Source organism: Fusarium coffeatum (genome assembly GCF_003316985.1).
Source record: "Fusarium coffeatum strain FIESC_28 chromosome Unknown BRIP53273_contig_13, whole genome shotgun sequence".
In the NCBI taxonomy this organism is placed as follows: Eukaryota; Fungi; Ascomycota; class Sordariomycetes; order Hypocreales; family Nectriaceae; genus Fusarium; species Fusarium coffeatum.
Genome location: NW_022157812.1, coordinates 46,208 through 71,144, shown reverse-complemented (window position 1 = coordinate 71,144; position 24,937 = coordinate 46,208). Strand labels below are relative to the sequence as shown.

Below are 24,937 nucleotides of genomic sequence, written 5' to 3'. Positions count from 1 at the left end.
ATTATGTAGACCCGAGAAGGCACTGGACGACACCACGCCGAACACCCTCTGACTCTTCCCTCAGTTGCTCTACCTTGGCACCTTTTTGTCGTGCCTTATCAACAAAATCATCGAGGGAACCGCCAACGCCAAAGTACATTCGTTTTGCGCCAATGTAAGCGCCGGCTTCGCTTCCCTCGGTATCTCGCTCCCTCTCCAAGACCAGGAAGAGTGTCTCTAGGAAAGCCTGAAGCGCAAATGGGGAATAGATTGTCTCCGCGCCCAAGAGTAATGTGCTACTTGGCTGGCCGTCTCCTGATGGTAGAGTGTAGAGGAGGTCCACAAACTCCTGGGACCAGGCGCCGGAAACAAAGGAAAGCGTAATCTGCGATTCCTCGAGGAACTTTTGAAAGGCAGCGATGACATCAGGGCCAAGCTCGACCTCACCCTCGATCGAGAAGGCCTCTTGAAGGGCGGGTAGCTGAGTGTTATTGAGAGCCCATGAGAGAATGAAGTTAGGGAGAGTGACCAGTTGGAGAACTGACGGGTTGTAATCTGCCATGATCAAAGACAGGGGCTTCCTTTCTGTTTTGGAGGTCATAGCCCAATGGAATACGGCCAAAGATGGCAACGCAGTACCACATCCAAGCTGTTGATATAGGGTTAGACGTAACACACTGCATACATGAACAACTTCACTTACCTCAATGACTCGAAAGGCCTTCTGTTCCAGCGTAGAGATAGCTTTGTTGGAAGCCAGGACCTTGACAAGGTCAACACTGCTCTCCCAACTCTTGAAGCCACCCTCATAAACACCCGTCTTCACATCATGACTACCCAGACCCTCAGACTGCGCTCCAGCAACATCCTCCTCTTCAGCCATGAGCTGTACCCTCACATCCCACAGCTCTCTTCGCGGCAACTGCACAGTAGTACCGTCATCAAGGGTCACGTCAAGAAGACTATAGGCGATCTTTGAGGGCTGCTGGGCGAGAAGATCGGATAGTTGGTGGACAGTTGGTGGAAGCTGAGGCTTTCCTGGGACTGGAAATGCGCTTCCAGTGGCTACAGGAGCTGGAGCCGTGGGCTTGACGGTTGAAGAATTCTGCTCATCATCAGAAATGTCATCGCCAGTAAAGCCAAATGAGAAAGACATGGTAGCTGGTGTTTATAACGAGTCTTGACTTTGTCACTTGTGAAGTGCTTCAAGCCAAGGTGAGGTTAGTAGGCAAAAAATAGTGAGTGTGTGCACTGTGTAGTGGGGCTTGAAGTGAAAGTCAAGGTAGTCAAGTCAAGTCAGTCTTCAAGATTCTGTCCGTCATCAATTTCGACACTCGTTTCATTCGCTGTCAACACCACAGTGATTGGACTTCTTAACTTTCATGTACTCGTAGCTTCATATCATCGGAAACATCTCAAATCACCATTCAAAATGCGCCCGTCTTTGTTGAGGCTTGCATCAGCCGCCAACACCCAGCGCGGTCTGAAGCCAAACCCCATGGCCCTTCTTCCTCCTATTCCCTTGTATCGACGACTCCTCCGTGCTCATCGCAAGTACCTGCCTGCTGAAATGAGACTGCTCGGAGACGAGTACATCAAGGCTGAGTTCAGGGCGCATAGGAAGGTTGATAACCCAGCTCATCTGGTATGCTATTTCAAGAGGAACTATGGTAAGAGAGGTGTTGACTCAAGGGACAGATCGGATTCTTGACTGAGTGGCAGATGTATGCTCAAAAGATTGAGGGTGACCAGTGGGTAGGTGACAAGCTGGATGAGCAGAAGCTCTCAAAAATGAGTGGTGAGTAAGAATGAGTGTTGTTAAGCAGACTTTTACTAACTCCATGAAAGATGAACAAATACATCAATTATATGAGTTGATGCAGGCCATTCAAAACAGGGACAAGGAGGGTGGCGAGCAGGAATCATAGACGCATCCATGTTTACATTTTATAGAGATATTGTACAACTAGGTTGGAATTATGTATATCTTTTGCCTTTAGCTTCCCTGCTTAGGAGAGTACTGAGATGAGCTAATTTTGTAAACGTCTTGCTTGATTGAAAATATTTTCCAAACTCCTTACTCATTAATACGATGACATACAGCTGTCAGACTCGGAGCAACTGGTCGTCTATCTACCCTCCAATGCCTCAGCAATCCATACTGCTTGGATCGCGCTGACCTTCTTGGCATAGTTCTTATTAGTATAAACGTGCTCCAGGAACATGATGGCCTCCTTCTTCTGTCCGTGTAACACGCTGGCGGGGTGAATGGCCACAACGTGCTTGCCTTGCACCGTGACATAAGAGCTGTCCGGAGCGAGCATCGCAGTCTTCAGTGCAAATCCACGCAAAAAGCATTTGAGAACTTGCTCGGCACGCTCTGGCGAGATCGGAACAAATGGCTGGGGATCGGCTGGCGGAGCCTCATCCAAAAGCTTCTCCTTGAGACATAGACCGCGGAGCTGCCTTCGGATATTCAGAGCTTGCCTCATGTTTCGCATGTTGATCTTTCGTTGCTTGCACCAATTCACTCTGTCTGCATTCTCAGCTGTGTATTGCTGAATAGCCGTGAGATATGTGATGATATCTCCTTCGCGGCGCTGGAGCTCCTTTCGGTATGTCTCAACTTCTTCCTGTGCCTCCTCGGATTGGATACTCAGGAAGATGTCTTCTCCAGATGTAATACAAGAGATGATGTCGATGACTTCAACCACGCAATCAAATTCGGGATCAGCAGCAGCAAGTAGCACAGCTCCCATAGGTGCAGAAATAGGGAAACGGGCCATGGTCTCGCCAGTCTTGGTGATGGTTCCATCGTCGTTCAGAGCGCCAAGAAAGTGCAAGTGAATCAGTGCCTTTTCGATCGCTTCTGTTTCCGGAGGATCCATGAGAGGAAACGACAAAACGTCCTGGATTCCGCGCGCCTTCATAGTCAACACGGCTCCCAGGACATCATTGCGAAGGATTTCCGGGAGATCAGAATCTTGCAGCGTCTTGAACGCCGTTTCTGGGTACAGCCGGAAACATTTACCTGGACCTTCACGACCAGCTCGACCAGTTCGTTGGACAGCAGATGATTTCGAGATAGGTTTTGCGAGGAGAGATTCCATGCCAAGACGAGCTCGATATTGCTTCACCTTGGCTTTTCCGCAATCGACCACATATCTGACTCCGGGTACAGTAACTGATGTTTCGGCAATATTTGTTGCCAGCACGATCTTTCGAGTAAACGATGCCTTGACGGGCAAGAAGGCCTCACGTTGCGCATCCATCGACAACTGACCATACAACGGGAAGACCTTGATTTTGGGGACATTGCTGGCCAATGTCGCAGCGTATTCTTCAATCAGTTTCTGCGCCGCCTCGATCTCTTCTTGGCCTGTCAGGAAAGCAAGAATATCTCCAGGAAGTTTCTCCTGCAAGTGGATCTTGTAGATCGCCTGCAGAAGCGCGTCTTGAAGATCGGGTACTGGGCGTGGCTCGTGGTACACCGTTACGGGATATTGTCGTCCCTTAATCTTGAGAACTTGGAGCGTGTTCTCATCTTTTGCCTTAGGACGGATGTCTTTAAAGAACTCCTGGATACCCTCCACATCCGCTGTAGCACTCATGATGACAACTTTAAGAGGGATGCCACCGCGGCCAGACAGATCACTGGCGAGAATCTGTTTCAGAAAACCGACCAGAAGATCAACGTCAAGACTTCGCTCGTGAATCTCATCGACCACGATCGCGCTGTAATTCTTGAGGTTAGGGTCTCGCAACAGTTCCTGCAGCAGCATACCCTCGGTCAAGAATTTGATCCGCGAACCCTTTGGCACTTGATGGTCGAACCGAACTGAATAACCAACCAGACCATCTGATCGACCTTTCCCTAACGGCGTGCCGGCTTCCTGAGCAACTCGATGGGCCAGTGTTGTCGCAGCGACTCGTCGGGGTTGCGTAATAGCGATCGTGCCCCCGACAGCAACTTCTTCGTCGGATCCAGCGATCTTGATCCGTTGGCGCCTACACCAAGGCTCCTGGTACAAAAACTGAGGGACCTGCGTACTTTTACCGGAACCTGTCTCACCCACTAGAACGAGAACATCACTGTTGTTCCGTAGCGCTTGTTGGATATCCTCACGATACTGCCAAATAGGAAGCTGTTTGCGAGTTTTAAGCAGTTTTGGGTCTTCTCGACTTCGTGCTTTTTCGCTATAATGACCTTTTGCCTGTCGATCCTTGGGTTCCTTTCTTGTCTTGTGCTGTATGGGATCTTTCTTCTCTGCTACAGTGGCTGTGGTTTCTGTCTTTTCAGCAGTTTCGTCGGGTGTTGTTGTCGATACTTTTGCTGCTGCTGCTTCTTTAGGCTTGGAGGGTGCTGTGAGGTAACCCTCAAGAGAAATGACTTTTCCTCCGACGGTCACAGCATTTGGGTCCTTTGACTTTGTTTTTCTCTTCTTAGCTGGAGGTCCAGAAATATTGTCGGTCGCCATCATGCCCAACGTAGATTTGCCTCGTCTTACAAGTTCGTGGAAGTCTGGGGGTGTTTTTTTACTTTGGAAAATTTCATGCATGTTTAAGTGAAACCACAGTGCTTGTACAATTAACACTGTGCTCATAGACATATAACTTCATCCATCATGGACACAAACCTCACCAACAGGAACACCAATAGTTTTAGTCATAAGCACCGAAGTCATTTTCCCTCCAGAAATACGGCATATTACTTGGTATCGTGATTCAAGTATAAGTGACGCCAAGTTTATTGCATGAATAGCTATTGTAACACTCCCAGAGCGCGTTTGTTTGCAGTGGCCTACGCTATAGCCTCGACCAAGTTTAAGCTGGTCTTGCAGTTTTGCAGTGTAAATACCTCCATTGGGTGAATTAGATCCGAGCTTTCGTTCTCCCTATCCCAATAACATTTCTATGTATCGTCATATTGTGCATGAGTCCTTACTTGATACGTGCCAAGCGTTCGCGGTTCATTCTCGTAGCATCATCAACAGTGTCGCTCTATTCTCGAGGTTAGCGATAAATCCAAAATATTCGAAACAGCAAAGAAAAACCACTTGCCTTGACCATAATACGATCGATCTGCTTATTCTGCGTGTCAACCTCCTTTCCAATGGCTCGGCCTACCATGTTCATCATGGACACTTGGCCTTCAAGTTCGTTGATGCCATCGTCAATTTGGTCTTCAAGTTCGTCGGCTCCTTCTTCATCCTCGAGGTTGAACTTTCCGTAGTCCTTCTTGCGTGGTTGTTGTCGTGGTCGGCCAGTGGTATTGATGTCTCTGAAGTTGCTTTCCATGCGCTGGTTGGCTTGGAAACCGTCACGACGAGTGGCTTCCCGCTGTTCTCTTTCCGACCGATGGCGGTTCATGACTTCCTCGTCTGCCTTGGCCTTACGCTGCTTGGAGGTAAAGGGGTTACTAACATGGACAGCGAACATGCTGCCATTTAGGGTCTTGAGCTCGGCAGCTCGATCCTGGGCAATCTTGTTCTGGTTGGCAGCCAGATCGAGATGCTTTTCGGTGTTGTTAAGTCGTTCTCCCTGTGCTCCCAGACGGGCGAGAGTGGCACGACCAACTTCGTTGGCCTGGCGAGCCATTTGAACTGAGCGATTGACCGAAGATGCACTCTCCTGTTGAAGTTGTCGCTTTTCTGCGAGGATGGATTGGTATTCAACCTCTTCCTGCTCCTCGGCGGTCAGTTCGCGCTCCTCGCCATAGCCACCGTAAGAGCCACCAGTGGCCCCTGATTGCGGACCGTTGTTGGCGGGTTGCTGCTTTTGGGCCTGTCGCTCCTGAGCGCCAGCGAAGAGGTTGTCACGGTTGCTGTCTGGATCACTAGGTCCGAAACCACCATAGCCACCTGGGCCTCTTGCACCAGCAGGCGGAGCAGGGCTGTTGTATTGGTTCTGAGAAGGAGCGTCACCATATCGGTTTCCACCATAACCGCCTCCGGATCCGTATCGATCAGCACCGTAACCACTTGGGGGCTGTCCCTGGGCGGGAGGAGGAGCACCATAAGAGTTAGGGGCCTGAGGAGCTGGGGAAGAGCCGTTGTTCAAACCAGCGCGTGCTTGCTGATAAGGAGTTACGTTGGCGTACTTCGCATCGTCGGCGTAGGGATCCTTGCCGCCTTGTTTGGCGTAGGGGTTCTCGGAGGAAGAGGACTGAGATGACTTCTTGCGACCGAATAGGGCATGGCGGTTGGAGTCGTCGCCATCGTCGCCTTTCTTTCCAAAGCCAAACTTCTTCATGGCAGATTGTGTTGACTGACTTGAATGCGAAGGGAATTCGGGTTATTGTCGTGGTGACTATTCGTGTTACTAAAGAGGAGATGGAAAAAGGAGGATTATGGATGTCAGAAGTTGAAAGGAGACGAGAATGGGCTGCGTTGACTTATTAGAGGACTGGACTGACCGATGGGAAGTTACCTTACCTAGTTGCCTTACTGGTGGGGGGAGCGGACCCTGGGCGGTGTCCTGTCCTCCACTGGTTGTACCTGACTGCCCCGTACAAAGTGCTGTACCTTTAGGTTTCCTTGGATGTCATGGGTGGCGTGCCTATCCATTTAATTCTAGCATCGTTTCGGGGATGGTTCAGGCGCTCGTCAGGCCCAGACTGAGAGAAGGTTTGGGTTTGTAGGGCACTTATGCAATGCCATGCAATGCAATACCGGTATTCAAAGTCAAGACGCGCCCAACAAGCAAGCGCCTGTCTGTCGCCTGGGCTGGGATCCATCCGCAGATGGATCCATATCTCAGGTCAGGTCTAGTGTAGCAGCCGCAACCTGGAACGAGAACCCCTCCATGCAAGTCCCTGAATCCTTTAACTTAATCGAATTGGACACCGGCAGTCAGTCATTGACATTGTGATTCACGTCTTTCAGCAGTGACCATGCCTGTGTATCGGATAGCATGAAAGCAATAGTCGACTGCTGAGACTACACTTTTGCTTCACTCAAGTGTACCTAGGTAGGCATCAATTGGGCAAGTGGCTTAGCTTTCAATGCGTCAGCATGTGGCGGCTGCGTGTACATACTTTTGGTCAGAATGTCCGTAGATTTACTGTAGGGTATCTATTATACGACTAATGTTGATATGGATGCACTTTATATAGCATTGGTTTTAACGAAACTCGCATTGACCAAAAACGAGCTGGACTTTTCCCAAACAAACACGAAGCTAGACTCCTATACTGTTCTGTATCAATATAGTTTCATAGGTGGGGTCTGGCTGGTGATTGGATTGAAGGACCTCATTCCACATTCCGTGTTCTAGAAGAGCTCTGGAATGGTCACTTAACCAGTGCTGCAGAATCGATCAGGAACAATTGGGTCTGAGGTGAATGAGGCACGGTGGATCTGAGATCTTTCTCAGCCCGTCAACCCAAGGAGGCTTATGCTCTAAACTTGTTATATGTTGGTAGCATGTCGTTGTGAATTCGTATTACTCAACTCGACATGGATGGATGATGCCAGTGTGGAATTCTACTCGACGCCTATCTGCAGTAGAATATCCGCGTTCCAAACACTGCCACTAGGTAATATCCATGACTTGAATCGATGACCACTTCGAGGGTATTTGTATGTCACGTGTTTGATCTAAATGCGATGATAACTTTGGGTGAGAGAAGTTGGAAAGTTATTCAACAGAACTCTGTCGATGAGTCATGTAGTGGCACTTCATAAGGAAGATAGATAGTCTGGCTGAAGTTGATCAATTTGAGAGATGATATAAACCATGAAAACAGATTAAATGTATATCCACCAAGCTACAGACTGCTGTCACTAATAATAATACTTCTTCAATCCATGACTGGGTCTTATTCTTGAGGTTCATCTGGGGCCGCAGCCGCTAAAGACCCCTGCAGACTCCACCGACATCCACCACTGAGACAATGAACTTACAGACATCAACTGCCCTGTAAATTCAGGACCATTGAGGCGATCACGGCACACCAGGTTCTTGTCAAACTCTCATGATTGGTTGCTTCGCCGATGCGTCACCTCTCCATGACTGTCCAGGTTCCGACCTATTCAGTCCGTCAGCCGCCCGCGATACTTTGACTTTGACTTTGACTTTGAGTTCATCCATTTTTATCTCATACATTAGTTATTTCAACTCCCAAAAAGCGACTTCTTTATGCGCTTCGTCATTCATAGTCTTAACTCTTAACTCTCATCCTTCATCACAACTTCTGCCTTATCAATCGACGTCATGCTTTACGTCTACTGAGCCGGCAACTGACCGCCTCAACCTACCCTTTCTAAGAGTCGTGATCGCTTCATTATCACTGCACTCTTCTTACAACTCTCAATACTCCTCTGAGGATTAACAAGATGATAATTCAAATACACCACGCCTTCCCCTTCCTCGTTATTGGATATCCCGCCCTAGTATCATATCTATTACTGCACCAATTGTTATCCATATCTTGACCTGAAAGATCTGTTTAGTATTTTCCCAGTATCAAATTTTGTCTATCAACATTTCGTTTGCTACTACCAGGACAGCCATGTCTGTCTTCACTTATGATCCAGATCCTCCCAGGGTCTCATCTCCTTGGACGCAGCTTAGTGACCTGGGCAAGGACGGATCTGAGCATCTGGGCCCAGAAACCTCTCAATCAGCCCAGCGGCTTGATTCCGGATTGCTATCTGACTATGGAGTCACAAAGCTTCAAGCCGAGCCGCAAGACGGACCCACGGAGTATAAGCTCCACCTGCTTCTTCGACCACGGAGAGTTTTCAAAAGCATGAGTACGACCAACAAGTCGCGCCATGGGCGACTCAAGCTCTCAGTCCCTTCCCCAGCTGCTTCTAGTCAGCCTCGACAACAAAGGCTTGAGCATTTGACAACCCAGCTCTTGTGGCGACTACAACAGTCTTCTCCTTATCACTCATCCAGCTCCAAGAAACTGGTACTCCCCAAGCTTCCGGACGATAACGTCGATCTCACTGCTCCCGTAAAGCTCAGGAAGCTGGTTCCCGGCTTGGAAGAGTCCAGAGGTGCATTGTACGAAATAGGTGTCGCCGACGATGGCACGCTTGTTGGACTTACAAAGGATGAGTTGGAAGAGAGTATCACAACTTTGAGAGTAATGGCTGCCAGTCTAGGTTGCACTGTCGATGTTCGTCGGAGAGTTGTTGTCGGCCACTGTGAATGGGCTGAGGCTACAGAATTCACCAGTAGTACTGAGGTCTCCCCTGACGAGACCATCAGGAGTGCCAAGCTCTGGGTTGCCGAAGCATTTGTCATGCCCTACTTGGGTTTGATAGATGGGATGAACGGAGAACATGATATAGACACCAACAAACAGTCTGCAGCAGAGAAGGTTTCTGTGCCCAGCCGTGGCAGCTCGACAACGCCGCAGTTGAGAGTTACCTTCACTGGACCTACAACATCCGGCAAAACGAGTCTTCTGGGAACACTATCAACAGGCGTCCTGGATAATGGTCGTGGTAACAGTCGACTTAATTTGCTTAAACATCGTCACGAGATGGTTACGGGAATTACCAGCTCGATAGCACAAGAGCTCATTGGGTACAAAGATCAGTCAATCCTCAACTGCAGCCGTGGAAACATCGAGTCCTGGATCGATATCCACAACTGTTCTGAGGGTGGCCGTTTAGTGTTTGTGTCGGATTCCGCAGGTCACCCAAGATATCGGCGCACAGTCCTTCGTGGTCTGATGAACTGGGCTCCTCATTGGATTATTCTGTGTTTGGCGGCTGATGATACTGAAATAGCTACCAAAACCAACGGAGTGTCCAATGGTTTGGGAGTCTCTGCGGGTGGAGTTGATCTTGTTAAGGCACATCTGACTCTATCTCTCAAACTGGGCATTCCTTTAGCAGTCGTCGTTACTAAGATGGACCTTGCTTCCAAGACAAGTGCGCACAAAATCACTAACAAGGTTTTGTCAGCTGTAAAAGACGCTGGGCGTGTGCCCAAAGTCCTCCGGCCTGATCAGAAAGCATGGGGTGACCTCAGTAGAGTGCCTGATGACGACTCTGCCAAAGTGAGAGACTTGTTGAAGGGAATCTCAGAGAGTGGAAATTTGACGGAAGTTGTTCCAATAGCGTTCACGAGCGCAGTCAAGGGAAGCGGAATCGGACTGTTGCACGCGCTCCTGGAAAACCTACCGCTGCCACCCACACCAACTGCCCGTGATTATGTCGGTATGGCATTGAACCCAGAGCAGCCAAAGTGCCTCTTCCACATCGACGACACCTTTTCTTTACCGGCATCGTATGGCAGTCTGAACAGTGCTTCCGGAAAGCAGGCCGACCCAGGTATTGTTGTATCGGGCCATCTCAGGTTTGGGCAATTTTCCATCGGGGATAACATCGTTATTGGACCTTTCCCACCCGACGACGATGAGCCTCGGGAGTCAACTCCAGAGGGCAGACAATCGCCGAGTAGTTATGGACTGTCCATATCACACCCTTCATCGGCAGAGTTGGCTCGTATTGCCATGAAGAATGCTATATCTGCGTCGACAATTTCAGGAGAGTGGCATGACGCTCAGATCGTTAGCATACGAAATTTGAGGCTCCCGGTCTCAACTCTTGAAGCTGGGCAGGCCGGATCCATTGGTCTCAGCGTTAGACCACTCTCGAATCGCCCCCAGAACGGCAACACAGACCACGCCGGTATCACTGAGATCCCTCGCATTCGCCGTGGTATGATCTTGGCAATCCCGTCGAAACACATGGCAGACAGTGGGTTAAAGTTGCAAGCTGCAAGTGGATTCACGGCAGTTTTCGAGGATCCAGACATTCAGACACTGGCCGTCGGCTCTTTTGTGAACATATATATTGCTAGCATCCGAACGGTAGCGCGCATTCGTCGCATATCTCGGCAGGACAGCGAATGGGGAGTCAGCAACGAGGGCACAGAGACAGAAGAGATCTTTGATCTTAACGACGAATCTTATACGAACAATGTTAGAGACGAGAGCGACCGGCCCAGAGGCGGCATTGAGATGGGACTAGAGCTTTTGCATCATCGAGAGTGGATCGAGTTGGGTTCACGGGTCATATTGTTAGAAGGCGGGAGTCAGGATAAATCTGGGCTAGAGGGCTTCGTTGGTAACGTCGTTGAGATCGTGGATTAGCGGTTCAAGCGTGTGTAATTTCCCCGGTGCCTTTGTTATCAGCGGCTAGTTTCCCTTATATCGCTATACAGTTGTTGCCTTTACGTATTTAATGATGATTTTGTTTACGGGACGTCGCGTGGTCGTAAAAATGTCTCTTGTCATAACTCCAAAGGCGCCAAAGATACATGCAAACTTCAAATACCGTTCACCTATGCCCTGACCAATCCATAAAATAAAGTCCACGTCAAGACAAAACCTGAGATACCATTGAAGATACCACCAACCCAGAAATCGAAGAGTCCTCGGAAGTATCGCGAGGGATCAAGAGGAGCATGACCCTTGGGAAGTGATTCAGGGGCAACCTTGAGGACGTAGAAGAGGAGAGTGGTGATGAAGGAGAAGACGATATAGACGAGGAAACCGTAATATGACTCGAGGCCGAGGACTCCAGCAGTGACTCCGAAGAGGGAAGCAGTCAGACTGTTTAGGTTGGAAAGAGCCTGCGCGGAAAATGTTAGAGGATAAGTTCTAGGTGAACGATACCAAGGATAGCTGACCTTTGTGTTGTGGATCATAGACTCGGGGACGATTGGACTGATCTGGAGTTCGCGTTCGGAAGGCATCGCTGCGGATATCGATGGGTAGCGATAGCGATAGTTGTAATTGTAGTTGTAGTGGTGGATTTATCGGAGATTATTTCTGAGTAATGACTGACGCGGTGGGCATCTAAAGCTTCGTATCTCGAATGAAGCTATCTACGCGCTGCAGCTTCCATTTGCCTGCCCATGATGACAGCGTGTCGGTCCGTCCTGAGTTCCGAAGGCCGACATTTCAGTGAAGAAGTGGAGTCAGCCAATAATGGTGGAGGGAGCTCCGTCAATGGAAGCTACTGACAGTTGGAAGGACCCCTCCACTGTGATTCCAAATGCACAGTTGCTTGGCGGGGTAATCCTGGGTAGGTACGGGCGGGTATGGTCCATACTGTAGTCGTAGTCTCCATATCTAGCTAAACTGGAACTTCTTTTTAAAGATCCCCAATCTGTAACTTTCGAGCGCTTATTCCTGAGCCGTTACACCAATTCTTCATCACCTACCGAATACTACCAACCACGATGACACAAGACTTCGCGCCTCTCAAGAACGACCTGTTGCTTCGCACAGCATGGGGTGGGTTATCCGCGCCTTAGTTGCTGGAATCATGAGAGAGCTGTGCTGAGACTTGCTGTGTTGCGACTTAGGCCAGACCGTTGAGCGTCCTCCCATGTGGGTTATGCGACAAGGTAAAAAGACACTTGAAACCAAAAACGAAGACACGTCAGATCATCTAACTGGTTCAATTGACAGCTGGTCGCTACCTCCCCGAATATCACGAAGCCAAGGGCAACCGTGACTTTTTCGAATGCTGCCGCGACCCCGAGGTTGCAACAGAAATCACCCTCCAGCCTGTCCGCCGCTTCGCAGGCCTCATCGATGCCGCCATCATCTTCTCCGATATCCTCGTTATCCCTCAGGCCATGGGCATGACTGTTGAGATGGTCGACAAGAAGGGCCCGCACTTCCCTAACCCGCTCAAGAGCCCCGATGACGGACAGTACAGCCAGGTCCTCGCCAAGGACGTCGACGTCGCTGCTGAGTTGGGCTACGTTTATGATGCTATCACACTGACACGCCAGAAGCTCGAGGGCCAGGTGCCCTTGATCGGCTTCTGTGGAGCTCCCTGGACACTGTTCTGTTACATGGTCGAGGGTGGAGGTACCAAGCTGTTCGCGCAGGTCAAGACATGGATCTACAAGTATCCCGAGGAGTCAAAGAAGCTTCTGGCCAAGATCGCTGATATCTGTGTCGAGCATCTGGCTCTACAAGTCAAGGCTGGCGCCCAGGTAAGAAGTCTCGAATGGTATGGAGCACGACAGTGTATCACTAACAATGTTGCTTTCTTAGCTAGTAATGGTCTTCGATTCGTGGGCAGGAGAGCTTGGTCCTTCCTCATACCGTCAGTTTTCTGAGCCTTACCTCAAGCAGATCGCCGAGAAGCTCCCTGCTAAGATTCAGAGCCTGGGTCTGGAGAAGGTGCCCATGACCGTGTTCCCCAAGGGCGCCTGGTACGCACTTGACTCTGCCTGCAACCTGGGATACAACGTCGTTGGCATGGACTGGCTGCACGACCCCAAGGAGGCCGTCAAGATTCGAGGCGACCGCGACATCGTCTTCCAAGGCAACGCTGACCCTGGTGTGCTGTACGGTACCAAGGAGGCCATCACAAAGGCCGTTGAGGAGATGGTCGCCGGCTTCTGGGTCGGAAACAAGGGCTGGATTGCTAACCTTGGACACGGTACGTGATCGACGATATGAAGTCAAGTGAAACGACGGCTAATAATAGCAGGAATTACACCTGGCGTGAACCCTGATCACCTCAAGCACTACTTTGAGGAAATTCACCGTCTTACCAAGAAGAACTAACGGTAGAACGCCACTTCGTTCTATGTTCCGAGTATTATGAGATACCATAGATGTGTGTGGAGGTCATGGGAGTAGACATGAGCTGGATTCAAACCAGGAAAAGGAGAACAGATGACGAAAAATATGTAACATAGTAAAACGGTATGGGCAAAATATTGAAGAAAAGTGGTTCTTTTTGCATATAATTGATTTCGTATGATGGTATCTTCGCGGTCCCTCCTTTTTTTAAGTACTATGTCTATCCTCTGTTCTCTCGTTACTCCATTTTGTCTCATAAGTGGCTTTCCTTAGTAGCCAGAACCCTCTTCGGGTTCAATGTCAAAGGCGCCAAAACACCAGGCTGTGAAAAGAAGCCCATTTCCAATAATAGTGAGAAGATAAAAAAACGCTCGTTACGGGTCAAAACCCGAACGAGTGACAACGAGACTGGCCGAAGCTCTCAAGTTACGCCTTCTTGCCAAAGAGCCAGTTCTTGCCCTTCTGAGCCAATGACTCGCCAGCAGTTGGAGAAGTGGCTGACTGGGGCTCCTCATCATCGGTGATGGCACCTTCGTTGCTGGGCTTTCGGGTAAGCTCTACCTCCTTGTCCTTGAAGATATTTCCAGCGCCGCCTCGGCCAGAGTGCTGAGTGCCGTAAGAAGGACGACGAGGCACACTATTCTCTTGAGTTAGTGAACAAGTTCAAGTAGGTCTCCCCAGAAAGACTGAGGAAAGAGGACGGAACGTACGCTTCAACGTCTTGGCGCTTGCGAGTCTCACGAGGATCGTCGTTCTTGGCCATGTTGCCTGTACCACCACGGCCGGTGGTGACGACGGAGCCCTTTAGGACTGGAGTTTGGAACTTGCTGGGGTCGGTCTTTTCTGTGGTGGCTGAGTCGGCCATGTTGCCAGCGCCGCCTCGGCCGTGAGAAGAAAGCATTTTGGTAGTGATGGTTGTTGAATTGGTGAGAGAGGAAGTGTCGATAACTAGGAGTTGTCCTGATGAGTGGACGGGTGAAGCTAGTATATTGCCTGAGTGAGGGGTTGTAGGATCGATGTGTATCGAAGATTGACCTCGATGAATTACAGTGACAAAGAGTGTATGTATGTAGGTGAATGAAGGAGTAAATAGTCAGAGTACAAATGAATGGATTATTGTAGGCGGCGATGGTGACACTTTTTAACTCAATGCCAAGTCTGTCCTCGTGATGTTGTTATTCGTCCCCTGCCCTGTCTTTTAGTACTAAGGTAGGTACAGTAGAGAGCCCGAAGGATGTGTTCCCATGATCAACAAAACAGGGGAAAGAAAAAAAATTCTATAGGTGCTTGACCACTAACGTACTAAGTCGCCCTTTTTTTCGCCCTCCCACCCACCAACTGCCAGGAACCGCTGCGCCCAGCCAAAGAGGTAAGTTAGGTCCAAGGTAATATCCAATGGCCTAGTCTGGCCAGGCCTTGTGCTCCATGGATCCAATACTGTACGTTAGGCCGGTCCGAAGCTGGGCTGAGAATTTTTAAAGCAAGGTGAGGCGAACCTGTGCAGGTGATCAATCAGCTGGGCGATGGTTGGGCTTGATTTGAAATATCTACCTTCAGATATGCCCTTCAGTCGAGGCTTCATCCCCTCTTTTCAATTACATACCAAAAGCACTTTACTTTCAACCCACCCATGTCTGTTAAAGATGAGGCTCAGTTAAAGCTCGACCAAGTCTAGGACAAGTAGATCCAAGTACCCGAACGCCAGTTCCACTTGGACTCTGCACTAAGAAGCCATGTCCAGTCACGTAAATTTGGTTGCGTAATGAAATTTGATGGTCTCGTGCTGCCCCAGGTCTTGGCAGGATACTTGACATGTACGAAGTCAATACAAGCTTTTTCTTTCTTCTTTTCTGCGTCTTGTATGTGACCTCACTTGAAGCAACAGTTCAACATCATTCGCCCGTCACATATCGACACCTTTGACTTAATATATGACAGGCACGGAAAGGGAAAAGCCTTCATTCATCTGACCAATAATTGCACAAGCGCATATATGCTTTCTTACACAAAGTTGTACAGTATGGTATCTTTGAACCAATAAGGTTAGCCATGAAATCTCACTCATCGACTCAATGGAAAGGTCTTCGGCCAAGTAAACAATAGGTTAGCTTGGCCGAGCTCCCCTCTCCCCTCCCCTCAACTGCCAAGAGAATCGAATCCCAGCAGGAAACTTACAGATCGAAATTCGCTCTCGCCGGGTTCCGAGCACTGGAACTGTTGATGCAATCTGTAGCCGTTTCTGTACTGGCGTGCACCGAGACGGCGGATCGGGTTAAACTGGTAGCTCACAACCAGCCATGGAAAGGATCTGGCACTATCTACTAAGGTTAAGCCCTATGACCGCAAAATATTGTATTGGCTCGTGGTGACCTTGAGGCTTCAGCAGGGTAGGGCTGTCCCATGCTGATCATCGAGACCCTGAAAATAGTGGCTAAGCTTGTCTAAGTGCAATGACGTTTGCTCCATGGACCCCTGCCTCGGGCAATTGCAATTGCAGTATCCGTAATACATATCCAATGGATACCAGGTTGAGATTCCCTTCTCGACGGTTGCCCTCTCAATCCTGTCATGGGACTACAGATCCCTCTTCCACATTTTCACTTTGGCATACAGACATACTGAGGGCAGATCCAAGGCAACACCTGACAATAAAAGATCAATTCCAAACGCCCACGCCGCCATGTCGTCCGTCCTCATCAGTTTGCGTGACATTGCAACCGTGTAGTGTAGCCTGGCCTAAAAGCGGAAAGCCCTCGGTCCCCTTTGTCTAACCATTGACCGATTGGCAATCCATCCTGAATAATAGTCAAAACGAGCCATGCCCTTGTTTCCATCTTTTGCGGGTATAATGTTTATAAACGACTCGAACCTGATAGCTCATTCTTGACACGGTTTCAGCGCCAAGGGATAATTCCCATCACCACCGCCTAGCCTTCATAAGTCCTTTTAATTCTGATCATACATTATCTCATCCTCGCCTTCACCCTTGATGTTTGCATCCTTGCGGATGGGGATCTTGATGCCTTGCAGTGCAAAAGTCTTGCTTAAAGGCGTACTTTCGCACACACCAGGGAACTTCTTGGCAGAATACACGCTGAAGTCCTGGCTGTAGCATGAGGCCAAAATTGGTGCTCGACCTTGGTTGACATTAGCTCCCAAGCCTCCAGGCCCTCCGGGACGTCCGACGTTCACAAATGAGAACCTCAACCTGAACAATCAACATTAGTATGGAAAGTAGCCTTCGCTCAATCGTGGTGTTTCCCAACTTACCGGAAAGTGCCCTCAGTGCGAACGCTCAGATCCTGAAGTACAAACCAGATGCCTGCTTTCTTTTCAGTGTCATTGAGACGGAATGCACTTGCAGCCAAACTTCCAATAAGATTCCGCGTGAACATCCCTTGAGGCTGGCCTCCCACCACAGCCATTCGTGTAAGCGCGGCTTGATCTTGGCCATAACCATTTCGGAAAGAGGCACCCGGTGGCGCAGCGGGGGGATCGGCGTTATAACCACTGTGTCGCGGGTAGAATTGCTGTGGTGGGCCGTAGGAACTGCTTGACGGGTATGATGGTGCTACTCTTGTGTCAGATACCGACATATTTGTGCAATTTATCGTTTCTGGTTTGACTAACCTTGTCCATAGCTTTGTTGCACCGACTGAGGATACTCTTGCCCATATCCAATTCCTTGGCCCTGAGAATAACCAGCATCGCGACTTGGAGGAAGTGCTTGCTGCTGGTAAGAAGGTGTGCCAGGCTCAAGGGTTGAGTAAGAGTAGGTATTTGAGGACGCTATAGCACCTGGCCCGGTGGAAGACCGAACAAGGTTCACTTCTTTGATGCCATCCTTGTCCCAAAGATCAACTGAGAGCACGAACATGCCATGGTCGAGGGTACTGTAGCCATTGCGTTAGTACGGAATCCATTCTCTTGAGATTCTGCATCAGCTGCGACATACTTGTAATCGACCTCCTTTCCCGTCTCGCTGTCTATGATGACGAGACGAACACACGGAGGAGGTGTAATTGGGCGACGGTCCTATGACAGAATTGTGAGAAGAATTCACGAACTTATGGGGGACAAGCAAACGCACTTTATCGCCAAAACCGCACATTCGCGCGCGTATGGGTTGCTGCTGCACATCAAGACTATCGAGCTGGTTTAGCCGAGAAAAAATCGGGGGGACCATGGGTGACATACCTATATTTCAAGCCTGTGCCCTCTTCGATCTTGGAGAATGCTGGTGGTTCGTATTTGGACTTGTCGTGCTGGTCATTGGGAGACGGTTCTGAAGAAGGTGGAGGAGGTTCGTCGTGGCGTGAAGGTGGAGGAGGCGGGTGAGAGCGAGAGTATTGACTCGGATGAGGCTGTTGATACTGAGCTGGAGGGTATGGCGGAAGCTGGGAATGATGGTGGGGTGGCGGAGGAGCGTGGTGTTGATGCGATGGCATCGAGTGAGAAGACGGCGGCGGTGGCGGAGGAGGAGCATGAGAAGAATGATGATGTTGACTTGGTGGTGGCAGAGATGGTGGTGGATGCTGCTGTTGTTGATATGCATGGATTGGTGGTATACTGGAAGGATAGCCAGGGCCAGGCATTCGTTGGGACATGTCGGGCGGATGATAAGAAGAGTTCATTGCAGATTGCGACTTCGGCTGCGACTTCGAAAGCGGTCGACGAAAGCGAGAATAAATGCTAATATATGTCGATACGAGCAAGTGGCTAGATATGTAGTATAGGTAGGTAGGTAGATATGCGAGGAGGATGAATGGGCGATCTTGGGAAGGACGAAGCGAAGAGGAGAGGTTGCGAGGACAAGGCGAGCTATAAGAGTAGCTGCTTCGCTTTGCGTTGCAGTGTGTTCGTTCGGTCGGTCGGTCCCCCTTTCGGTTCGTCCCTAGCAAAACAAAGTAGATAAGTAATAGTAGATGGGTAGATAACTGTAGTATGGATGTAGAGAAAAAAACAAAAAAGCAAGTCCCAACTATATGTAGGTAGGCAGAAAGACACGGTTATGTAAGTGGTGAGGAGAAGCCAGACAAAAGCGCCAAGAGGCGAAGCCACCAAATGGAGAGGCCGACGATTGCGATGTCTTCTGTACAGTGACAGTACGTAATGGTGGAGTACAGTACACGATGTAGGTATAGTAGTAGAAGGTAGTATAGAGGTAGGTATAGGTTGTGATGATGTGAGGTTAGGTTAGGTATAGGTAGTGGAGGTTAGGTGAGTCTGGTAAAATAAGTCAGTCGGTGGAGAACCCAGAGCCCGGCTGAAGGTAAAGTGTAAATGGGGGAGTCTTAGCTCCCAAGTGGCGCGGGCCGGGAGCGCTAAAAAGGGTCTCAATTCCCTCCATCCACTGGGCTGGGCTGGGCTGGGGCAACTAAGACTGGACGACCTGAGTCTCGGACCCGTCAGGTCAGGTCAGGTCAGGTCCATGGAGCTTCTAGGTTAGCAGTTATGGTCGCTGAACTTTGTTCCCCGTCCACGCCACAATGATTTCAGTTTATCCCAAGGCAATGGTTAAGGTATGGAATGAAGGTATTCGGATAGAGATAGCATTTCTAGGCGTCCCCGAGCACTAGACTGTTACTGTACAGAAACACCCGACCCACGATGTCATAGGAGACTTGAGCTAAACGGGGGAAGCCTCCCATGGATGTCAGACAAGAGCCGATCCTAAGCTGAAAAGACGTCAAGAGAGACAGAACCAAGCTAGACACATTAAAAGAAAAGACTGAGACCTTGAGCATGGACTGGGTCTTCGGGGCCTAACTAGCGTGCATCACATCGCATCGCATCATTACAGTACATAACTGTACGTACTACATATGAAGCAGGAAAAAGTCAAGAAAACTGTCAATGTTGCAAGCCACTTGCTGCTGAGCTGAGCTGAGCTGTACTGTAGTGTGCAGTAAGTACTGTATAGTGCATCATGGCTGTCTCACATGCGTAGCACAAGGAGTGCACACCACCATTCGATCCAACTGCCAAGTGTCGAGGTGAGGTGCAATACAGTACAAGTCTTTGCTCAAGACCTTTTGCATTGTATGTATCTCGACTCGGTACAATATCTTTTTCGACTCCCCTTTGTTGGACCCATGTCAACGTTAATTGCGGACCAACTTCGGATGAACTGAACCGAACGAACTACTAACGTACAGGTAGTACAGTACTGGAACTATTGTAATGGGACTACCTGTCTGTACCTATCGATAAGACGCAGATATCCATTTGAGGGTCCAATGTGCTTGGCTAGTAAACTGACAGTTAAAAATCTAATGACGATCAAAACTCAATTAGAACATCAATTGAGGCTTGATTGAACATATTTGGAGTGAAATTGAATGCAACAAGTCTCAATTAAATTATTATCCTGGCAGTTTCACCCGTCAACTCAACAAACACCAAGTGGCTCTGCTCTCGCTCAACACCGCATCGTGTTATCTCTGTGTCTTATAATTGGTGGGCCGGGCCTCAATCCTGCCCTGACCCCGATGGTCGGGCGGTCTGCGTCAGTGAGGTGGTGGTTTAGGTTGCTTTAGTGGTACCTGATTAGAGCTGGAAGCCCCAATCAGGTCTCTTCAGCGTCCATGCTCCTCAACCGACGTTCTGAGCCCCGCCATCATGTTGACGTGAAAGCCCCGCAGTCGGAGTTATTAGCAGTCATCGTGGACAGTAATAAATTCCCCGACTGCTTTTGCATACCTCTGTTTTTACCTAATTCAAACTCAAGTCCATCCTACCTACATACAGAAAACATACTCTGACTACTACCTACCAGGTACCTATAATACCTAGTCCGCCATGGATCTTGTCAACAGGTTGGTCCGCCCCGTTTTGACAGTCGAGCAATCGACATCCCACCAGACCGACGCTGATTGACGTAAAATCCTCTCCAGTCTCGAAGGTCGCCTTCTGTTTGCTGTCCCCAAGAGTGAGTTGATTCCTCCACCTACAAAGATCCTAGCCATGCTAATGCGCATAAAGAGGGTCGCCTCAATGCTGCTACACTTAACCTCCTCGAGGGCGCCGACGTCCAATTCCGCCGCGAGAACCGCCTCGATATTGCCCTTGTCAAGAACCTGCCGATCGCTCTGATCTTCCTTCCCGCCGCCGATATCCCTACCTTTGTTGGCGAGGGTCGTTGTGATCTTGGTATCACTGGATGGGACCAAGTTCAAGAGCACGATGCCTCAGTTCGCGCCTACAACCACCTGCGACGCAGCTCAGTCGACCTAAGCTCCACCGAGGACAAGGTTGCTGGCTCTGACATGGTTATGGAATTGGGCTTTGGTAGCTGCAAGCTCCAGGTTCAGGTCCCCGAGAAGGGCCAGTACAAGACCCCTGAGGACCTTATTGGCAAGACCATCGGAACCAGCTTCGTTAACCTCGCTGCCGACTACTTCCTCAAGCTTGAGCAGGGCAATGTTGCTGATGGCGAGGTGTCACCCCGCAAGATGCGCACAAAGATTGTTGAGCTGAGCGGTAGTGTCGAGGCTGCCTGTGCTCTTGGTGTTGCTGAGGGTATTGTCGATCTTGTTGGTACGTGACTGGCATCGGTTATGCCTCGCTGTTTGAAAGAACACAATGACTAACAAAGAACCCCCTAGAATCTGGAGAGACGATGCGAGCTGCTGGCCTCAAGGCCATTGACACTGTTGTCGACTCTACTGCTGTGCTCATCAAGTCGAAATCGCCCTCCAACCCCGAGCTTATCGACCTCATCACTTCGCGCATCCGAGGTGTTATTACCGCAAAGAGCTACGTTCTTTGCCAGTACAACGTCGAGCGAAGCCGTCTGGCCGAGGCGACTCAGATCACTCCTGGGAAGCGCTCGGCAACAGTTACAACTCTCGACGAGGAGGGCTGGGTTGCTGTGAGCTCCATGGTTGAAAAGAAGAAGATCGCCCTAGTTATGGACAACTTGACCCGAATTGGCGCTGAAGATATCCTTGTGCTGGATATTCACAACGCACGATAGATGAAGACGATTTCAACTGGACCATTGTATCGGGATAGAGATGAAGGCGTTGGAATGCATGCATAGGTCGGTACCGGTTGGCGGGGGACTCATATTGGCAAACGGCGCTCTGGAAATCAACGGCTGGGTGATATGATATGATATGCTCTAGATTAAGTCAAAAAGAGAGGGAATGAATGACAAGGTATGGCTGCATGTAAGAGCCGTTTTACTTTTGTTGTAATGAGATATCCCTATCGGAACTTTATGAAACCCTTCTTTTCGTCTTCTTTCTAGCCTTGTTCTGTTCTTCTCCTTCTCAGTGTAGATCATGGAGCTGTACCCGCTTGGGCTTGAGATCGGCGCTGCATACGTCGTGTTGCAATGAGGCTGATTGCTGTGAAATGGTGGCTTGGGCGGAGCTGAGAGCGAAAGCGAGGTAGTTTAGCATGGAATTGCATGGCTGAGCAAGCTGATGGTGTACTGTAGCTGGCGCGTTCTTTTTCGGTTTTAGAAGTTCTATTTCACGGTACAGAGTTTCTTAATGGCAGATTCAGGAACAGAATGTCTGTGGTTGGAGGCTAATAACTTAGTGCAGTGCAGTGAAGTTAGAGGGGCTTATGACGATCGGGAGGCTCGGGTCTGGAATTGGAATTGAACCAGGCGATGACCTCACTAGGGCGGCTACGTAACTACTGTACAGTATCCGTACCTACTAACAGTACCCTCAGCTCATCAGATGGATCTTTCTTCACTCATTTATGCACAAATGCCTAGTCAATGTACAGTAGACCAGCAAGAGTATCTCTTCTGTACAGGCAGGCTTTTGTTTGAATTCTAATAAATGCACCGCTGAACAAAGATATCATCGACGCTCGCTATATTTCACTTCATCATACTCACATCTAACAATCATGGCCAAGATTGGCTCTCCACCTGAAAATGCTGGTAACGGTAACCAGCCTTCAACTCTATACTCTGTGGGTCTTTTCCATTGTCAAGGCATCTCTTGAGGTTCTGCTACAGCAAGCAAGAGATGAGTGGAATGAAATGAAACGAAATGATGCTAACACGGATACCATCTAGCTCGTCATGACACCCATCAACATCACGGTCTTCCTCGTCTCGCTTCTCCTGGTCGATTTCCGTCACACTGCCGGTCGCAATAATTTCTACGCCACAGGCAGTGAACAGGCGAGATGGATGCCTCAATGGCTCCTCCAGCCGTATCATCATATCGGGCACAAGGATCACGATGCCCATGGTCGCTGGCATTATCACAGCAAGCAGAAGAAGCTTATGAAGATGGAAGCAGACGAGGCCTTTCAGATGAGGTCTACCGTACTGGTTTTCCTGGCTGTGGCTCTGGCTCTGGCCACAAGCGCCGTCTGGCTCTTGACGAGAAGTCTGTATCATGGCGTTGCTGCTCTCGTTGAGCATCAAGTCGACAATCAAACGGCCCCGCCTCCAGGATTGTGAACCGTCGACCGGCTAACTATCCGCCCGTCTGTGACGGAGCCGAGTAGGCCAAGAAACAAGCGATCCGTTCCCTGCGTTTCGTGGGGTGCCATTGAATCACACATGGCACGTTGGCCCTGTATACAATTTTCATGCCGTCCGACCGCCCGTGGCATGCATCACTATCGAATCTTGGACGAGCATTTTGCTGTATTCTTTTGCCTCAGCAGACTTGAGACTGAAACCTGCTTGCATCATAGCCACGATCGAGATCATTTTACGACTACAATAGAGTTACATGACGAGGCACTGACTTTTGGAGTGTCGATCAAAAGTGGCATCATACTTACAATACTGTACAATACAGTACACGTCGAAATCGAAATCGACGCGAGTTATTCAGGGGTCTTTGTGGGCCGTGACCTGCGTTTCGCACCCCTGCATATCCGTCACAAGAGAACAGCAACAATAATGATTATGAAACCGGACATTTTAGTCCTCCAACATGAAAAGACGCAGCAAAAGTTTGATGAGTTCTGAATCTGAATCTGGAATTGAAGTTTGGCAAGACTGTTTATCTAGATGCCATATCGAAAAGTAACTCGGCAAGAATTGAATAATGACCAAACCAAACCATATACACCATACAAACGCCTGTCCTCATAAATTCCCTCTCAATCCTTAAACGTAGAAACCATTAGAATGTGACCCCTTGTGTTGAGTCATACGAAACTATCCCATACGCTCCTCCACACTGCCCCAGTAGACGATGGGCCTGGGCTCAAGGAGACTCAGCTCGCTCCCGAAGCTCTTGCGTTCAGCTTCCAGGTTCAGCAGAGAAGGCTGACGAGAGATGATGCTGTTGATTGTGACAGCAGCAGATGAGCTCGTAGTGTTGGTGGACGAGTAAGAGGCTTGCGTGGAAGTTGAAGCCGATGAGCTGCGGCGCAAAGAGTTGCGCAGACGAGAGGGAGAGAAGCGAGAAGCCATGGTTTCGAAGCGAGAGTTTTGAACCATTTTTGCGGTGGTGATTTTTTTGATATCGAGTTCAGATTCAGATGTTCAAATGCGTATTAGACGTGATAGTAGTAATAATGATCGTAACAGTTTGTCGTAGTCGTGTAAAGAAGCCCAACTTGTCCAGCAGTTGGCGTATAGGTAAGATTCTGAAAGAGTGAACGAGTGTAGATGATAAGAAAACAGAGGCACAGCCTTTTGTATATTCCTATCGAGGACTCTTAAACGAGTGGTAGGGAGGTGTTTCCTTGAATGAATACAAAGATAGACAGAGTCAGAGTCACAAACAAAGAGCAAGATGTCGTGTCTTTTATCTATTAGTTTGACAACCGGCACGAGACCCAGAAAAAGATCAACCTGGACGACCGTCCTTGTCGTTTTGTGTCAGGATTGCCAAGCGAACGGCGACCCAGACCAGGGACTGACTGTAAGTGTACGGATACCCTCGCACGGATGGTTTCAACGCTGTGACTAGCGGCTGAAACGGTTGCTCCGCTCATAATGTATGTACTGCAGAGGATCCTTTGTCGCAGGCAGATACACTCTTCTGGTCGATCAAACAGGTTATTGCGCATCGTGGCACGGACTGCGCAGATACCGTCTTGTCCCTTCTGTGCATGTGCATGAAAAAACTACTCCAGTAGCACTTGTACTTACCCAGTAAATGTCTATTTTTGATCGACAAACCGTTGTATGTACCCAGGGACACCCTGCTAGGTCTCCTTTTAACTCTAAGCCTCTAACACTGACTGACCTGCAACGCCGTACACTACCCAGCTTTGAATCATGCCATGAGATAAGTCCATCGTCCTGAATATGACTTCCATTTAATGCATTACCACATTGTTTCATCATTTTCAATAAAGTAGAAAAACGCCGTCCAGTATTCTCATCCCATCTTGGTTTAGGGTTAGTTATCCCATCCCTCCCCTCTCGTTTCCACCCCTTAA

General features: G+C 49.2%; 12 protein-coding genes across 12 annotated transcripts; 5 read left to right on the top strand and 7 right to left on the bottom strand.

Annotated features, from left to right (window-relative positions):
* Position 1: 1 nt before the first annotated feature.
* On the bottom strand, positions 2–1,135 carry FIESC28_00565 (uncharacterized protein; the record flags this gene model as incomplete). The annotated part of the gene is made up of 2 exons (XM_031154716.1): positions 2–628; positions 683–1,135. The coding sequence occupies 2 exons, from the start codon at positions 1,133–1,135 to the stop codon at positions 2–4; spliced, it is 1,080 nt and encodes a 359-aa protein (XP_031021248.1).
* A 276-nt stretch (positions 1,136–1,411) lies between these two features.
* On the top strand, positions 1,412–1,907 carry FIESC28_00564 (uncharacterized protein; the record flags this gene model as incomplete). Its single annotated transcript, XM_031154715.1, has 3 exons — positions 1,412–1,624; positions 1,678–1,777; positions 1,828–1,907. 3 exons carry the CDS (start codon positions 1,412–1,414, stop codon positions 1,905–1,907), a joined length of 393 nt encoding a protein of 130 aa, XP_031021247.1.
* Positions 1,908–2,108: 201 nt separating this feature from the next.
* On the bottom strand, positions 2,109–4,538 carry FIESC28_00563 (uncharacterized protein; the record flags this gene model as incomplete). Its single annotated transcript, XM_031154714.1, has 1 exon — positions 2,109–4,538. One exon carries the CDS (start codon positions 4,536–4,538, stop codon positions 2,109–2,111), a length of 2,430 nt encoding a protein of 809 aa, XP_031021246.1.
* Positions 4,539–4,920: 382 nt separating this feature from the next.
* On the bottom strand, positions 4,921–6,231 carry FIESC28_00562 (uncharacterized protein; the record flags this gene model as incomplete). Its single annotated transcript, XM_031154713.1, has 2 exons — positions 4,921–4,980; positions 5,047–6,231. 2 exons carry the CDS (start codon positions 6,229–6,231, stop codon positions 4,921–4,923), a joined length of 1,245 nt encoding a protein of 414 aa, XP_031021245.1.
* Positions 6,232–8,491: 2,260 nt separating this feature from the next.
* FIESC28_00561 (uncharacterized protein) lies at positions 8,492–11,095 on the top strand (the record flags this gene model as incomplete). Its single annotated transcript, XM_031154712.1, has 1 exon — positions 8,492–11,095. One exon carries the CDS (start codon positions 8,492–8,494, stop codon positions 11,093–11,095), a length of 2,604 nt encoding a protein of 867 aa, XP_031021244.1.
* A 191-nt stretch (positions 11,096–11,286) lies between these two features.
* FIESC28_00560 (uncharacterized protein) lies at positions 11,287–11,700 on the bottom strand (the record flags this gene model as incomplete). Its single annotated transcript, XM_031154711.1, has 2 exons — positions 11,287–11,577; positions 11,635–11,700. The coding sequence occupies 2 exons, from the start codon at positions 11,698–11,700 to the stop codon at positions 11,287–11,289; spliced, it is 357 nt and encodes a 118-aa protein (XP_031021243.1).
* A 489-nt stretch (positions 11,701–12,189) lies between these two features.
* FIESC28_00559 (uncharacterized protein) lies at positions 12,190–13,537 on the top strand (the record flags this gene model as incomplete). The annotated part of the gene is made up of 5 exons (XM_031154710.1): positions 12,190–12,244; positions 12,316–12,357; positions 12,422–12,957; positions 13,019–13,409; positions 13,458–13,537. The coding sequence occupies 5 exons, from the start codon at positions 12,190–12,192 to the stop codon at positions 13,535–13,537; spliced, it is 1,104 nt and encodes a 367-aa protein (XP_031021242.1).
* Positions 13,538–13,981: 444 nt separating this feature from the next.
* On the bottom strand, positions 13,982–14,456 carry FIESC28_00558 (uncharacterized protein; the record flags this gene model as incomplete). The annotated part of the gene is made up of 2 exons (XM_031154709.1): positions 13,982–14,192; positions 14,266–14,456. The coding sequence occupies 2 exons, from the start codon at positions 14,454–14,456 to the stop codon at positions 13,982–13,984; spliced, it is 402 nt and encodes a 133-aa protein (XP_031021241.1).
* Positions 14,457–16,501: 2,045 nt separating this feature from the next.
* Positions 16,502–18,162, bottom strand: FIESC28_00557 (uncharacterized protein; the record flags this gene model as incomplete). The annotated part of the gene is made up of 6 exons (XM_031154708.1): positions 16,502–16,763; positions 16,826–17,126; positions 17,186–17,448; positions 17,511–17,590; positions 17,646–17,700; positions 17,753–18,162. The coding sequence occupies 6 exons, from the start codon at positions 18,160–18,162 to the stop codon at positions 16,502–16,504; spliced, it is 1,371 nt and encodes a 456-aa protein (XP_031021240.1).
* Positions 18,163–20,356: 2,194 nt separating this feature from the next.
* On the top strand, positions 20,357–21,533 carry FIESC28_00556 (uncharacterized protein; the record flags this gene model as incomplete). The annotated part of the gene is made up of 4 exons (XM_031154707.1): positions 20,357–20,373; positions 20,452–20,486; positions 20,540–21,094; positions 21,163–21,533. The coding sequence occupies 4 exons, from the start codon at positions 20,357–20,359 to the stop codon at positions 21,531–21,533; spliced, it is 978 nt and encodes a 325-aa protein (XP_031021239.1).
* An 893-nt stretch (positions 21,534–22,426) lies between these two features.
* On the top strand, positions 22,427–22,991 carry FIESC28_00555 (uncharacterized protein; the record flags this gene model as incomplete). The annotated part of the gene is made up of 2 exons (XM_031154706.1): positions 22,427–22,492; positions 22,599–22,991. The coding sequence occupies 2 exons, from the start codon at positions 22,427–22,429 to the stop codon at positions 22,989–22,991; spliced, it is 459 nt and encodes a 152-aa protein (XP_031021238.1).
* A 711-nt stretch (positions 22,992–23,702) lies between these two features.
* On the bottom strand, positions 23,703–23,987 carry FIESC28_00554 (uncharacterized protein; the record flags this gene model as incomplete). Its single annotated transcript, XM_031154705.1, has 1 exon — positions 23,703–23,987. One exon carries the CDS (start codon positions 23,985–23,987, stop codon positions 23,703–23,705), a length of 285 nt encoding a protein of 94 aa, XP_031021237.1.
* Between the last annotated feature and the right edge of the window lie 950 nt (positions 23,988–24,937).